The 16,698-nt window shown below is 37.8% G+C and overlaps 1 protein-coding gene across 14 annotated transcripts in view; it reads left to right on the top strand.

Moving 5' to 3' along the window:
* The window catches only part of LOC118722093 (integrator complex subunit 6-like), a 61,138-nt gene that overhangs the window by 22,503 nt on the left and 21,937 nt on the right, over positions 1-16,698 (top strand). For 11 of the 14 annotated variants that reach the window (XM_045583493.1, XM_036443471.2, XM_036443466.2 and 8 more), the window contains 7 exons: positions 2,786-2,935; positions 3,734-3,823; positions 4,058-4,241; positions 4,501-4,629; positions 6,797-6,960; positions 8,351-8,503; positions 14,753-14,885. In XM_045583493.1, the coding sequence (XP_045439449.1) occupies positions 2,786-2,935; positions 3,734-3,823; positions 4,058-4,241; positions 4,501-4,629; positions 6,797-6,960; positions 8,351-8,503; positions 14,753-14,885 (1,003 nt within the window). Of the gene's footprint in view, positions 1-2,785; positions 2,936-3,627; positions 3,824-4,057; positions 4,242-4,500; positions 4,630-6,796; positions 6,961-8,350; positions 8,504-14,752; positions 14,886-16,698 lie in introns of those variants that run through there. The other 3 variants (XM_036443469.2, XM_036443467.2, XM_036443479.2) reach the window with 3 other exon arrangements.

Here is a 16,698-nt window from a genome sequence, read left to right as displayed (position 1 = left end):
TTATCCCAGCCCTTTACCAAATCAAGTAGGTCACTAATTTTTCTTTAGTTGTGACTTGAACTATCTATGGCTTACAGGAACTCAACACTTGTTATAGATATAACTCGTTAAGTTTACAGTGTGGGAAGTAAAGTCAACTTTATAAAGTGACATCTGGGTGAAGGACCCCGCCATTTACAGGTTTGCCTAACTAGAAACCTCAACCTAATGCATGACACTTTTCCCCCTCTAATTATATACTAGATCCTTGACTTCACCTCTCTATCCTCACTGCCCTCACTCAGGTTTTCATCGCTTTTCTAATAAGCTATTGCAACAATCTTCAAACCAGTTTCCCTGCCTTAAGCTTCAGCCTCCTTTCCACCCCACAATTTATGCTCCAATTCCCAGCAGAATGAACTTGCTAAAATTAGGAATCATGGCACTCCTCTAATGAAAAACCTCAAGTTATTCCCAGGACTGAAAGATATGATCCAAACTACTGAGCACAATGTACAAAGCACTTATAGTCACAGCCTGACTTATCACCCTTGCCTTCTTCCATATACCCAGAAAAATGATAATCAAATTTCTTGTGGTTCCCCAGAGGTCCCTATCCTCTTATGAACTCTCTGTTCTTTTCCTTTGGCCTGCCCACTCCACTCCTCACTTCAGTGTGGGGAGTCCCATGACCTTCATGCCATTAGGCTTCCTCAAACCCCCATGTTCTGTGAGAAGCCTTCCCTAACTCTCCGATCTTTCAGACTCCATAACTGCATTCCTTATGACTTTGTGGCATAAACTCCTAAAGGCTAATTCCTTTTTATGTTCCTAGCACATAACATTCTTCCCAACATATCCTGGTTGGGCCATAAACATTTGTTAAATAACTAAAGGAAAGAATTGATGAAATCCCTTTCAACTCTACACCTTTCTCTTCTACCGCAAAGAGGAAAGCTAATTTTTGAATTCAGTGTGCTTTGCAATCACCTGCTGATATTTCTAGGTATTTGATGACAACTATTAAAATCATAATCATTCCCTTTAGCTCAAGTTTAGATGGTCCAGTGCAATAAGATTTTCCTTGGGCCATAGGTAATTATTCTCAAGCCCTACTTTCCCCTAGTTTTAAAAGCCATATATACAGTCTGGCCAAAAGAACATGGAAAGGTTTTACCTTTAGATCCATTTACCTATAGAATATGTTAGGAATATTTTTAAAATGAAGTACATTTTTTATTAGAATCCCAGACTAATGGATGAGGATAGATTTTAATTAGGACCACCTTTTACCGTGTGTGGTTATGCAGATTATGCACTGTTCAACCTTAGGGGGCACCATTTTCACTCACCATTACAGTGTAAATGACTCTCTTCCAGGGTTATCATGCACAGTCTTACATAGTGTGCCTGCTTACCTCATCCTCATCATTTTAAGATAATGAAATTTAGGTTCTAAGAACCAATAGACTTGCTCAAGGTCATGCAGATACTTCATGAGAAGGTGCAGGCAACAATCTGTCCGCTTTCCACCTCTTAGTCATTCTGATGCAAATTGCTTCAGGAAACTAAACCTAGAAAATATAGTATTTGCAAGATAGTATTTGCTATATTTGTATGGATGTGGGCAGTATGCTTTTAGCTAAGCATGCAATTTAAATGATTTTGTTCATCTCTGTATTATCTATTCTTTTTTAAAAAATATATTTTTATTGATTTTAGAGAGAGGAAGGGAGAGGGAGAGAGAGAAACATCAATGATGAGAGAGAATAATTGATCAGCTACCTCCTGCATGCCCCACACTGGGATTGAGCCTGCAACCTGACTTGTAATCCTCCTGGTTCACAGTTCAACTCAACCACTGAGCCATGCCAGCCTGGCTGTATTACCTGTTCTTGCTTTCCATCTCCACCTGTATTGGCCTGGTCACATGACTTCAGTATTTTTAATATCACTACTGCCCTCGGCTACCAAGACTCAGGTGGCTGCTTTGTCCCACCAAGTTGCCAAATGGTGCTGTTTTGTTCTCTCCCTTGCTGCCCTACTCCTTTGTGACCTTTATTAGCTGCCTTCTTCTTTTGGCTTCTCTTCTTGGCATTTTGTGTTGCTCTGTTTTTATAGCCATTGCTGACCCATCAGCCTTTGCTCATAGCATATTGGCTATTGAGCTTGGGTCTTTCGTTCTTTTCTGCTGTGGTGTGCCTAGAGGATGCTGCTTCTTTGCTAAAACATTTTTCTTTTCTTTCTCCAGTTATTCTAGATTTGGGGCTTTCTGCATGCTTGAAGATGCCAGAAGACTTGTCTCCAAATAATTGTGGCTCTAGTCCTATAACAATTCCCTACCTCCACTGCTTTTACTCTTGCTTGGGAGGAAGAATGTTGGTTAGAAAAGTTCATGTATATCACACACCCATAGCTTATTTTCTTTTTTAAGGACAATGCATTTAAAAATTACTCTGTCCTCTACTCCTTATTTCATGCTCACTCATGTCAAACAAGGTAAATACTGAGGTGTTTTGGTGGGTTTGTTTGAGCTGGAATAGAAAACTGGTTTCAGCCAAAGCCCTCCAGCTACAATGGACAATGTACTGTTTGCATCTTTGTTCTTGATCATTAACGCTGGAAAATTTTTCTGAAACTGATTACTTGCCTTATTTCCACTTGTTCAGTCCAGATATAGAATAGAATCAGATTAAGGAACTAGTAATTTGTTAAAGGTTTTATGCTTGCTATTTAGTGGTTGTTTGCACTTTATATATTATCCACTGTATAACTGGGAATTTCTTTGTACATGTTTGGTTTTCAGGCTGGATGGAAGGAAAATCACGCAACATTCATGAATGAGCTAAAAAATCTTCAGGCTTCTGGACTGACGACTCTTGGTCAGGCTCTAAGATCCTCATTTGATTTGTTAAATCTCAATAGGTTGATATCTGGAATAGACAATTATGGACAGGTAAAAATATTTTTGAGTGAGTACAGCTACTTTATTTTGGTGACTTGGGGTAAGAATTTAAGAATGGGTACGGTTACCAAGTTTTCTGCTACTTTTCATAACTTCCAAAAAGAAATCCATATATCTTTTAATTACATTTTTTAAAAATTCTATTTTGGGGAGGTCTGGTATGTGACTGGAACATAAAATAGTTAAAATTGCCTACCTGTCAGGTCATTAGATATCTGATAATGGGATGAATAAATTACTGAGAAATACTGGAGCACGACAACTGAAGAGAAACTTTCAATTCCTTAAATCCCTCATCCCTCCCAATTCAATGAAAAAGCTCTAGAATGAGAGGAAGGCAGAATAGCATTTGCTGCTGCTATCATTGTCCTTTCCTACTTGAAAAGCTCTGCTCACAATAACTAGTCCCTCTCCAGGTTGCAGAGAGTAAGTCACTAATGTTCCTCCAGCTGTGCCAGGATTTTGACTCATGCAGATGGTGTGGATGATGCTGCCATTATAATCTCTTTAATAGCTTTATTTTATGATTACTTGGAAAGCAGAGGGAGAGGAGTATTTGGTTGTGATAGTTTGGGAGTTCTTTCATTATAAGAATTTCTCAGTTTATTCTGAATGCTCTTCAAGGATTGTTATTTTCATCCCCACCCACTCAGCCCCTAATCTTTTCCTTCTTATTTATCCAGGCAAATGTTATCACAGTATTGGGAGATCACTGGCAAGGAAAATGTAAAAGTTTAAATACAATTGTATTACTTCACATGGCTCTAATATTTTTTAAATGTATTTTAGGGGAGAAATCCATTTTTTTTAGAACCATCTATTTTAATTACCATCACAGATGGAAATAAGTTAACAAGTACGGCTGGTATTCAAGAAGAGGTGAGATTTCTTTTCTTTTTTTTAAATTTTCACTTAAATGGCAGAGAACGTGCAGCTATTTCTGTGGGAGGCATACATTTCTAGTTAAGAAAAAGTTTAATGAAATCTATCTTGGTAATCCTTGAAAGATTACTTCATTTTATTGAGTACATGAAAGACAAGTGGACCTCCTAATTCTTTAACTCTTCATATATAGGTTGTTATGATGAAACTTTTCAAATTTTGCCTTCTCAGCTTCATCTTCCTTTGAATTCTCCCCTGCCTGGGAGTGAACTAACCAAAGAACCTTTTCGTTGGGATCAGAGATTATTTGCCCTAGTGTTACGTTTGCCTGGATTGGCTTCTACTGAGCCAGAGCAACTAGGGAGTGTACCAACTGATGAATCTGCTATCACACAGATGTGTGAAGTCACCGGAGGTATTGGCGATATTTACTATTTCTAAAGGAAGAATTCAGTGCAGCAGAGTACAGTTTCTCTTAAGCACCATATCTGGTTTTTACTTGTTTTCTTCAGAATATTTTTAATGCTGCTGCTTAAACTCATAAATAGTGTGATGTTTGCTGCCAATGTAGTTATGATTATTTCAAGTTATATTTTAAAATGTCAAATGCTTCTATTGTGAAATAGTATTTTATTTGATCAAACTTATACTCTTTGTTTTTCCTTTTGATATAGGTCGTTCCTACTGTGTTAGAACACAAAGAATGTTGAATCAATGTTTAGAATCTCTAGTTCAAAAAGTTCAGAGTGGTGTAGTTATTAACTTTGAAAAAACAGGACCAGATCCACTTTTTATTGGAGAAGGTACAGTAGATAACTTTGTTTTTACCTTATAGTGTTATTGAAGAGAACCATCTATGATTGGAAAGACATTAATCATAATAGGCAGTCTTCACTCTACACACACATTCAAATGGTTACAAACTTTCATCCAAACAACTACCATTTATTCATGTCAGGTGGCCAGATTCTAGCAATTTTAATTCAATGTCAAATCTTCCTAAGAAAATTCTTCTTTTTCCCTACCGATTTCATATTCCCTGGTCCCCAGTCTTGGGATGATACTGAATTATTTACCTCTCTATTCGTGAAATATCTGAAGATTCACTACAGAGTGCCACTGAACTAGTTTGGTCTTGTGGGTGCCAAATGTACCAAGCTATCTTTATAGAATCTTGTGTTTGTTACTACACGTCAGCAAGTGATTGTGAATATTTATGCTAGTATTCTATAAGATCACACACCAGTATTTTTCTGAACACTTTATAACTGAAGAACATTTTCTCTTCAAATGAGATTTTACTTGAAGTTCAATATCTTAAAATACATGAAAGCAGAGCTATTTTTGTACAGAGGAAGGAATTTCATACCTGCATTACAAGGCTTCTCATTGCTGTCAGTTCACACACATACACACTTGTTTGTACCTCATTACTAAAGTGCTTGTCTGATCTGATCCATACATTTTAGTTGCCATGGCCACAATCAGTGGTAGCTAGCTGCCTAAAGAAGAAAAGGGCCAAGTGCATAGGAGCAGAAAGACATACATACATTTCTGTCTGAAGTAGTAGATCCTGTGGTTACTGACTTTTTTGCTGTTTAATTCGAGAACCCTTTGAGAAACTGTTGGAAAAATAGAAATCCCTTCTCCCTAGGAAAATGGATAAAGGCCACAAACACACAATTTTGTATCTAATTTCAGGGGTTTCTTGGACTTCAGTTTAAGAACAACTGCCATAGAAGACTGAGGCACTAAAGCCTATTTTAAATTAAGTTAATAATAAAGGAAGGACATGATATATTGCTAACAATTTACTGTTCAATCCACAATTTTGTGTCCATTTAACATGAGCTTGGAAATTTCTTACTGAAAACCTTTGGATTTGGTCTCATATAAATAGTTCAGATTTTCTTTCTGGCTCCATTTCCTCTTTGTCCAGAGTTGTTAACTCTTAAGATTCTGATGAAAGCTAAGAACTCTCTCCTCAGAAAAATACACATCCCCAGAATTGTGAGTTTAACTTAAAGGGGTGGGGGAGGGTCTCTTGTTTCCCTGAAGTCATTACATGTATTCCATAGAGCTCCATATACCCCAGTAAATCTCCTGGTCTAAAGTAGTTTCTTGTTTAAAGGAACACTTAAATAAGTAGATAAAATAACCTGAAATTGAGAAAAAATTGACATTCAAATAATTAAAACATATCTTTTACAAATATAATTTAGATTGATGAATGTTCACATTAAGGGTTATATAACTCTGCCTTGCCCTGTTTGGGGAGGTGACAAAATAAATATGCTAGTTTAAATAATTAAATTGCACTCAGGATACATTATGCAGCATTATACAATATCTATTTTCCTTGGAATTTTAATGATGATGGGGAACTTGATGCATTTGTTTTGTTTTCTCTCCCACAACTATGTATACAGATTTTTTTTTTGTCAGCATTCTTCCTACTTTTATGTGACTTTGATAGTTTTTATTTTGCCTTTGTTGTGATTGGGTGTAACTTTTTAGTAAAGAATACTTTTGTCATCTAATTGGGATTATAAAGAAAATGGAATTTATGACCTATTTTGTCAGATTTGAAAAATGTAAAACTATACCATGGAGTGAACAATTTCATTTGCCTAATTTGGAAAAAAAAAAAAAAGAACTGTAGTGGTTTGATATGTTTATGTGTCCAAATCTCAGAAAATTTAAAACTAATTTTATAATAGTTTTTCCTAGTCTGTCTATTTTGGTCATAATTAAAGATGGAGGAGGATGGGATGTTGGATTAGAAAAGATGGATTAGATGAAAAGAGTTGGTAAGGAGAATATTCAGAAATCCTAGTAGAATCACCTTTTTACTTCTATTTTTCATGAATCACTGTTTTGTACTTTGCTTTTAGCTGACAATTTTATACAAGAAAATCATCAGCTATAAAAAGAAATCATGCCTTTGTCTGTCTTTTGTTTAACTTTTAGATGGACTTATGGATTCATCTAGGCCAAGCAATTCATTTGCTCCTCAACCATGGCACAGTTGTCATAAGCTCATTTATGTACGACCTAACTCTAAAACTGGTGTTCCTGTTGGACATTGGCCAATTCCAGAATCTTTTTGGCCAGATCAGAATTTACCTTCACTAGTAAGTATAAAACAAAAGGCAAACATCCTTCTGGATTTCCAATTTGTTAGTTAATTTTAAGTTTTTAAAATCCTCACCTGAAGAGTGAGGATTTTTTCCCCATTAATTTTTAGAGAGAGAGGAAGAGAAGAGAGAATTATTGGAGGGAGAGAGGAGAGAGATATAATCATCGATGTGACGGAGACACGTTGATTAGTTGCCTCCCACACATGCCCTGATGGGGGTGGGAATGAGACCTGCAACCCAGATACATGCCCTTGACTGGGGAATCGACCCTGACCCTCTGGAGGGCAGGCCAATGCTCTAACTGCTGAACAATGCTGGTCAGGATGCTGATTAATTTTAAATAGCTTTGATACTTTTAAGTCATACCTAATCTATCTCTTGCTGGAAGTCTAGCTTGTACCTAAAAGCAAGAGAAGACTTTCTATCCTGGCATTCTTTCTTTCAGTTGTCTTTTCTATTTGAACTGCCCTCTTTAGAGTTTAAGGCTATTGCAGTATGTGACTTGGTTTTTATTTCAGAGCAGCTAACTTGATTTACATAGTAAAAGCAATGACTAAGAAGTGTTGGCATTGACTTTCATGTATATCCTCAGGAAATTAGGACTTAGTCTACACTATGTATAGGTTCTCAAAACATATTCAGATTATGTCTTGGGGTGGTGAGCACACAATATAATATGCAGATGATGATGATGTGTTATAGAATTGTACAACTGAGACGTATGTAACTTTATTGACCAATGTCACCACAATAAATTCAATAAAAAATAAAATAAAGTTTAGAAATATATTCAAATCATTTGTCATTTTAATTCCTCCCCGGAATTCAACTGGAAAAAATTTTTACTAGGCCCTGGAGTTTTGAGTTACTAACTAGACTCCTTTTCAGTCTCTCTTTTGCCCTTGCTATGCATTTACAATTTTTCATCTTGCTTGTTAGTGGCTGTAGCTGTCATTACCTCCTTAAAAAGCTTCATGGATTTATTCTTTCCTAGCAGTGTTTGGACTATCTGTAACCTCATGGTATAAAGGAAGGAAGAGCAGGTACTATTTGGAAGTCCCAAAGTAGATCTGAAATCTAGGGTTCGTCCTATAGATCATAAATGACTTCTGAAACATATTCAAAGCAGTTTTATTTTTTATTCCACTGCAATTGTAGTTATGAGCATTATAATATATGCCTCCCTTCCCCATTGGCAAGTAGATGGTATAGATAAAGAGTGCCCTCCCCCGACTGAAGCCATTGGTGATGCCTGGAGATCAGCAGCCCTATTACTCAAAACATTAGTCTGTATCTCAGTGATGGTTTATAAAAGGGGCTGCAGAATTGTTAGAAATGTAAGCTCACTTGTAACAGACCATATTTTCCCCCTCTTGTTTTTTAGCCTCCACGAACATCTCATCCTGTTGTGAGATTCTCCTGTGTAGATTGTGAGCCAATGGTAATCGACAAACTTCCCTTTGACAAATATGAACTTGAACCTTCACCTTTAACTCAGTACATCCTGGAACGAAAATCTCCCCATACTTGCTGGCAGGTAACTTATCCTTACTGGATGAACAAATACCTATAACCGCTGTTGGATCAGGGAATTGTTTTAAGAAATTTCAAAGGTTAATCTGGGAATAATTAGGCTGAATTTGTTATAAATGTTTCTCAAAAATGCTATCAAATAAACAGTAGGGCTAAGCAAAAGTTTTACTCTGATATGAATCATTAACCTACTATATACCTTGCCATTTAAGACAGCCAAATCTGATGAAATTGTATATTTGAGGATTTGGAAGCCTATCCAAGGACTTTAGGTTTATAATTCATTGCCTGGGGGATGTAACTCTATTCAGCTATGACTTCTGCAGGTAAAGCACAACAGATTGGAAGTACAGATTTCTTTTCTTTTTAAATGTTTTTTAAAAATATGTTTCTACTAATTTCTTAGAGAGAGAGAGAGAGAGAGAGAGAGAGAGAACATCTACGGCTTCCTCCTACATGACACTCACTGGGGACCGAGCCCCAAACCTGGACATGTGCCCTGACTGGGTATTGAACTAGTGACTTCTTGGTACATGGGTAGGTGGTCAACCACTGAGCCACAATGGCTGGGCTAAAATATGTTTCTTTTAGAGAGAAAGGGAGAGAGAGGGAGGGAAGGAGGAACAGAGGGAGGGAGAGGACATTCAAATAACTGAGCCATACCAGCCAGGGCATAATATACTTTTGAAAAAAACCCGTAAGCCCTAGAACTACTTTATGTATTAGTGTAATGTAATCAAACTCTTAGTGGTACCAATATTGGTATGAGTAGTTTCGATTTTACTTGAACAAAACAAATGCACATCATTGGTTTTTCCAAGTGTGATCCTTCAACCAGAAGGGCTTGCTTATTTGTTACTAGATTCACCTTTGGATTTTGATTTGTAAAAATCCAGACATGGCAGTCACAGCCTTTTTATTTAGATTAATAAGGAAGTCCTACACTGTAAGGTTGTTTGTTCTATTTCTAAACTATAGTACCATGTAGAAATCAGTAATTGTTAGTCTATTTATACAAGGAACACTTTCAGACTGCCATCTGTTTCATTCTAAAATCTCTTTCATGCTAAATTGCTACTAGTTGTCTTTAAGCTACTTAAATTCTCCAAAGATACTAAAACTGGATAGAAGGGGGGCGGGGGAGGAACAAGCTTAAAGCAAGAATGTAAAAGGGCAAGAAACAGAACAATCTCATAATATTGAATGAAAGAAGGCGGACATAAAAGATCACATATTAGCTGTGGCTGGTATGGCTTGGTTGGTTTGAGTATCACCCTGTCTACCAGAAGGTTGAGGGTTCCCTGACTAACTCTGTTAGAAGTCAGGATAGTGCTGAAACCGGTTTGGCTCAGTGGATAGAGCGTCGGCCTGTGGACTGAAAGGTCCCAGGTTCCAGTCAAGGGCATGTTCCTTGGTTGTGGGCACATCCCCGGAAAGGGGTGTGCAGGAGGCAGCTGATCCATGATTCTTATCGATGTTTCTAACTCTGTATCCCTTTCTCTTCATCTCTGTAAAAAATCAATAAAATATATTAAAAAGAAGAAGTCAGGATAGTGGTTTCTCTCGAGGTGCAGCGTAGTAACCAGAAAAGGACACGAGAGGGCTTCTGGTCATGTTCTATTTCTTGATCTGGGTGTTAATTACACATGTACATTCACTTTATGAACATCCATTGAGCTATATACTTACAATTCATGCACTTTTTATATGAATGCTTATATTTCAATAAATACAACCAAAACGTACTAGTAAAAAAGATACAGATAATAGAACACTAAAGTCAAGATAGGACATTTAAATTTATGGGTTAAAAAAGTTGGCAAAAAAGCAAATACAATTATACCTTTTCCCCTAAAATAAACCCTCTTTGTGTGTGTGTGTGTGTGTGTGTGTGTGTGTTGCACATTCCTTGTAAATGTTCTCCAGAGAAACTTAAATCCTGCCCTCCCTCCCGACATCACCCCTCAAATATGCCACATGCCTTTTATTCTGACCTTATGTTACTTTTGTTTAGAGTAGTTTTAATGTGATTAACTAGTGGGTCTTAAAAAGAATAAGATGAACCAGGAACCAGGAAATTTGGCAAAATCGTAATGGAAACTTGGATTTTAATTCTAGCTCTGCCACCAACTATGTGGTTTTGAATCCAACACTTACTTTTTCTAGATTAGATGGTCATTAATGATCTTTTTGAACACCTAAATTTTATGACTCTGTAGGTGATAAGGAAAAACTCAAGGGGCTTATGGGAAACTAGGGAAAATAGGAAGGGTGCTAAGGGACAGGGAGAAAAAGAAGTGAGAGAGGAATAAAAAAATAGTGCTTTTCTTTTCTCAGGAATCATAGGTCTGGCTTTTGCTGGTTGCGTGTAAGCTTTTATCCTTTACTAGGGCCCCAGTGCATAAATTCGTGCACCTTGAAAGGAAATGTGATCCACAAGGCTGTGGCGGGCACAGGGGCAGGTCTCAGCCAATCCTCCACACCCCCACCCAACCACTCCCACAGTGGCCCCTGGTCCCTTGTCTGCCAGCAACCCCGCTTCTGCCACCACCGCTACCACACAGTGACAGCACTGGCCCTGCTCGCACCTGCTGAAAGGTGCCAAGTATTAGGGACCAGCACCAGGCACTGGCAACGGGTGAGAGCAGTGGCTCTGGCACTAGCTGTGGATGTGAGCAGGGTTGTGAGTGGTGGCTGCTGGCTCTAATCATCCCTCAGGAGCAGGGGGAGGTGAAGAAGCCCTAAGGGGCGATCAGGGACGGCAGCCACCCTTTACACCCAGTGATGGCGCCAAGCGATCAGGGCCAGTGTGTGGCTAGGCAGCAGGAGCTAGCAGCGGCTCTGGCACCCTCAGTGGGTGCGAGTGGGGCTGGCACTGGCAGCAAGTGAGAGTGCTGGGTGAGACCATGGCATACACAGGAGCAAAGAATTTTCAGTAACCATCAGAGGCTCACCCCAATGACAGCAACTGATGCCCCGCCTTGGTCTGGTACCCCTGGTCACCTGCTCCACCATCCCACAGTGGCCGATGCCCACCATGTTCTGTGTGTGCCCCCTGGTGGCCAGTGCACTTCAGAGTAACTGGTTGTTTGGTTGTTAGGTTTATTTGCATATTAGCCTTTTATTATATAGGATGATGACTTCCCCCTCTTCTATTATATACAATCAGGAAGTAGGGGGAAATCCAACATGTTTTATTACAGTTTTCTGTTTCTATTAAGTTTCAAATTAAGACTTTTGTTTAGAGTAGATGAGTCATGTTTTAACAATTGTTTTGTGGAGTCATAAATTACATAGGAAGGATTTATTCTTAGCTATGACTAAATATAGCAAGAAATTAGTGAACTGGTAGATGATATTGCTGGTATCAAGAATTAGCAAGGTAAATGGATCCTGTTTACCATTAGGGCTTGACTTTTGTCTTAACCCTGTTGAAGGTCTCATGAAACATAGAGAAAATATGGTTGCTAGAGGACTCTAGCCCAGCATATCAAGTGTATGGTACCTGACAATATAATATATATCAAATAAAGAATATAATAAGAAATAAGATGATAGTCATATGTAATAAAGATTAATGTTTTGATAATTATTGAATATTTGTTCTACCCGCATAATTTACAAGATAAATGATTTTCAGAATGAACCAAAACATTTTCTTCCTGCCTCAAAATAATTACCACCAGTGTCTGACTATTCAGTAAATACTTATTTGATCAAAAATGAATAGTAGGTAGGGAAATGGGGCATCAAAGGGAAGTAGAGCAAGATTTAATAGTAGTACACACAAAAAGTGTTAGCATAATCCTTTGAAAGGGCTATCTTTTTACAATTGTCTGCTTTACACATGGTGCCATCTTCCATTTTCTTAAAAGTCTTTACTCTGGTCACCACTTCTTTTGAGAAGTCAATTTGTTTTAATGGCTTTTATCACTTAGTGGTATTGCAGCCTTATTTTCCACTGTGCTAATAAAGTAAATATTGGGGTACTGTAATGTAGACTGCAAACTCTGAATGGTTATTGCATATACAGTTTCATTTCTTAATGTAAAAAAATTGTGATCTGAACATTTTTATTTAGTATGGTATACACTGAGTGGCTAGATTATTATGCTCTCTGAACGCATAATAATCTGGCCACTCAGTATATACCTGTTTCCCCGAAAATAAGACATCCTTCGAAAATAAGACCTACTTACAGGTTTCCTTCTGAGTGAAATATAAGGCATCCCCCCAACAATGAGACCCCCCTTAGGCTAAACATGAGAGATTTGGTCCACTGATTCTGAAAGAAATGAAGTCACAAGAAATTCACCAGGAAATTCAGGAATTGGATTGTTATGATGATATTCCAGAAGATGATGACATGATTGTCACTGAATAAATGAGCACATTCTTGATACTGTAAGATTCAGTTTGTCTGGTTTGTGTTGACAACTACCGTACTACCATACCATATACAGGTAATAAATTTCCTTTATTTTCATTTAACAATAAATGTGTACCATATTCTTCTTCATGGAAAAATAAGACATCCCCTGAAAATAAGACCTAGCGCATCTTTGGGAGCAAAAATTAATATAAGACACTGTCTTATTTTGGGGGAAACAGGGTATATATTAGAGGCCTGGTGCATGAATTCGGGCATGGGTGGGGGGATCCAGCCAGCCTGGCCAGAGGGAAGGGATATGGGCGGTTGGCCAGCCTGCCTGCTGGTCGAACTCCTGGTCGAGAGAACAATTTGCGTATTAGCCTGGGTCGGCAACTAGGTAATTGCTGATTTTTTAAAGAAAATCAAAGACAATTTTTTCATGGAACTAAATAAAATTCTGTAATGTATTGCCCATTTTGATCAATGACCTTTTGCCATCTTTCATGCAGCATCATAATCCCACGTTCAAAAAACTTCTGGTTTTTATTAGCAAAAAACTGAATCAGGTACGATTTGACATCATCATTATTGAAATTTTTACCATTCAAGGAGTTTTGTAAAGATCGAAACAAAAAGTAATCAGATGGTGCAAGGTCAGGACTATATGGTGGATGTGGCAAAACATCCCAACCAAGCTCAATTAATTTTTGCCGAGTGACCAAAGATGTGTGTGGCCTTGCATTGTCATGATGGAATACAACACCTTTTCGATTTGTCAATTCGGGCCGCTTTTCTTCAACTGCATTGTTTAATTTCGTTAGTTGTTCAATGTAGACATCAGAATTGATCATTCGGTTGGGTGGTAAGAGTTCAAAGTAGACAATTCCTTTGTAATCCCACCAAACTGATAACAAAACCTTCTTTTGATGAATATCAGCTTTTGATGTTGTTTGAGTTGGTTCACCTGGCCTGCTCCACTATCTTTTCCGCTTGATATTGTTGTAAACAACCCATTTTTCATCGCCAGTTATCAGTCGTTTTAAAAATGGATCATTTTCATTACGTTTCTTTAGCAAATCGCAGCTGCTAATGCGTTGCGTTAACTGTGATTCTTTCAGTTCGTGAGGAACCCATGTATCGAGTTTTTGAACATAGCCAAGTTGTTTTAAGTGATTTTCAATGCATGTATGTGATACATGAAGCTTCTCTGCAATCTCACGTGTTGTACTGTGACAGTCCGAATTGATTATTGCTTTGATTAGGGCGTCATCAACTTCAACTGGACGACCAGAGCGTTTTTCATCTTTGAGTGAAAAATCACCAGAACGAAATTTGGCAAACCAATTTTGACACTGCCGTTCTTTTAAGGCTTCGTCACCATAAACAGCACATAACTTTTTATGAGCTTGCGATGCGTTTTTCCCTTTGCGGAAATAAAAAAGCAAAATATGACGAAAATGTTCCTTTTGATTTTCCATTTTTCAACGAACGCCTAACGAAAACTACAAAACAGATCAAAAAACTTTTTTTACTGATTAACAGCTGAATAGCCAACTATCAAATAACAAAATGTGTTTTACATTTGTACTACGTCTGCAAACCTAAAAATTCAACTGAAGCCATATATGTGTGAAATCCGCAATTACGTAGTTGCCTACCCTAGGATATACACTGAGTGGCCAGATTATTATGATCTGTTCACAGATCATAATAATCTGGCCACTCAGTGTATTTGACAAAACCATAGGCTAAAAGCACTATTTCCATTTTTAAATTACAATTAAATTATGCCATAGATGTGGCTATGGAATATTGCTATGAGTTTGCTTTTACATAAAATCCATATTTTCATAACTGTATATTATTTCATGTTATTCTCAGGTATTTGTTACTAGCAGTGGAAAATACAATGAACTTGGATATCCATTTGGTTATTTAAAAGCCAGTACAACTTTAACTTGTGTAAACCTCTTTGTGATGCCCTACAACTACCCAGTTTTACTCCCTCTTTTAGGTAAGTAAAGTATGTCCTATTTAATCACCTTTAAAATACAACAAAAAAATACATGATGAGCTAAGCACTTTAAATGTAGTCAAATAGTAATTGATATCTGGATATATAAAAAATCTAAACATTTATTTGAAAGGATAGGATTTGTGTACTGTTTTCTGTCCTGTTTTCTTTTTGTCTCCTTTAGATCAAACAGAAGAGACAATTAACCTTTGTTGTGTGATTCTTATGCTTTTCTTCAGGTTGCAAGGTTCAATGCTGTCACCCCTCTCTCCCAACCTCCATTTAAAATATATATATTTTTACTGATTTAAGAGAGAAAGGGAGAGATAGAAACATCAATGATAAGAGAGAATCATTGATCAGCCACCTCCAGCACACCCCACACTGGAAATCAAGCCTACAACTGGGTCAAGTGCCCTGGCTGGGAAATGAACTGTAACCTCCAGACTCATAGGTCAATGCTCAATGTTCACTGAGCCATGCTGGCCAGACCCAACCCCCTGTTTTAAGTGCACTTGCCTTTTTTATAGACTAGTTTGAGCCCCCCCCAAAATACCATTGGTTGGGATTAATGCTCCAAAAATCTGATTGTTTTCTTCAGAAAATAGGGCTTCTATGGGAATATTGGCTCACACTAATCCTATATAATAAAACCCTAATATGAAAATCGACCAAACAATAGAATGACCCGTTGCTATGATGCACACTGACCACCAGGGGGCAGAAACTGCCACCTGGTGGTCAGTGCCCTCCCATAGAAGCCGGGCTTATGGCTGGCGAGTGCAGTGACAATAGCAGGAGCCTCGCTCACCTCCTCAGCAGCGCTAAGGAGCAGTGAGCCAAGTGGTAAGGAGTGAGGGGTCCAAGACTGCAAGAGGGATTCGGTACTCTGAGATGTCCCGGATCTCAGAGTCTGGGATAAAGAACCCCCCTCCTCCAGTGCATGAATTTCATGCACCGGGCCTCTAGTTCCTTCATAAAAGAATATTCAGTGCTCTTGGAGCATCTGGTTTAGGCACAGTAGCAAGTTATAGCAATAAGTACAACAATAAATTCTGCAATAACTGTAGTTGTAGACACTGTAGTTTCCATGGCAATATTCTAATATGAACAACTCAGGGAGAAGTTACTCAGATATCACCAAAAACATGTGTAGAGATTTTTTTCTCATTTAAAAAGCCACAGTTGTGTAGAGTAATAATACCACATGGTATCCTTCTAGTTGTAAAGTTGTGAGCATTTTTATTTGGTCGAGTTTCTTAATTTTTTCCAAAAGAACCAAACCTTAATGAGTTTTAGTCATTAAAAGCATAATTTTTTTTTATTATAGTAAGTGAAATAAGTCAGATAGAGATAGACAAATACCATATGATGTCATATATGTGTGGAATCTAAAAAACAAAATAAATGAATAAAACAGAAGCAAACTCCCCCAGCCAGAGTGGCTCAGTTGTTGAGCGTCAACCTATAAACCAGTAGGTTATGGTTCTATTCCTGGTCAGGGCATATGCCCAGATTGCTGACTTGATCCCCAGTGGGGAGCATGCAAGAGGCAGCCAATCAATGATTCTCTCTCATCATTGATGTTTCTATTTCTTTCTCCCTCTCCCTTTCTGAAATCAATAAAAATACATTTTAAAAAATCAGAAGCAAACTCATAGATACAGAGAACTTTATTTATTTATTTATTTATTTATTTCCTTTTTATGGTTGCCAGATAGGAGGAGATTAGGGAGTTGGGCGAAAAAAGAGGAAGGGATTAAGTTGTGCAAATTGCCAGTTATAAAAACTGTTATGAGAAAGTAAAGTATAG

The sequence above is a fragment of the Pipistrellus kuhlii genome, unplaced genomic scaffold (assembly GCF_014108245.1).
Source record: "Pipistrellus kuhlii isolate mPipKuh1 unplaced genomic scaffold, mPipKuh1.p scaffold_m20_p_19, whole genome shotgun sequence".
Classification (NCBI taxonomy): Eukaryota; Metazoa; Chordata; class Mammalia; order Chiroptera; family Vespertilionidae; genus Pipistrellus; species Pipistrellus kuhlii.
The sequence above is the reverse complement of the archived record's forward strand: the minus strand, read 5'-3'. Positions and strand labels throughout refer to the sequence as shown.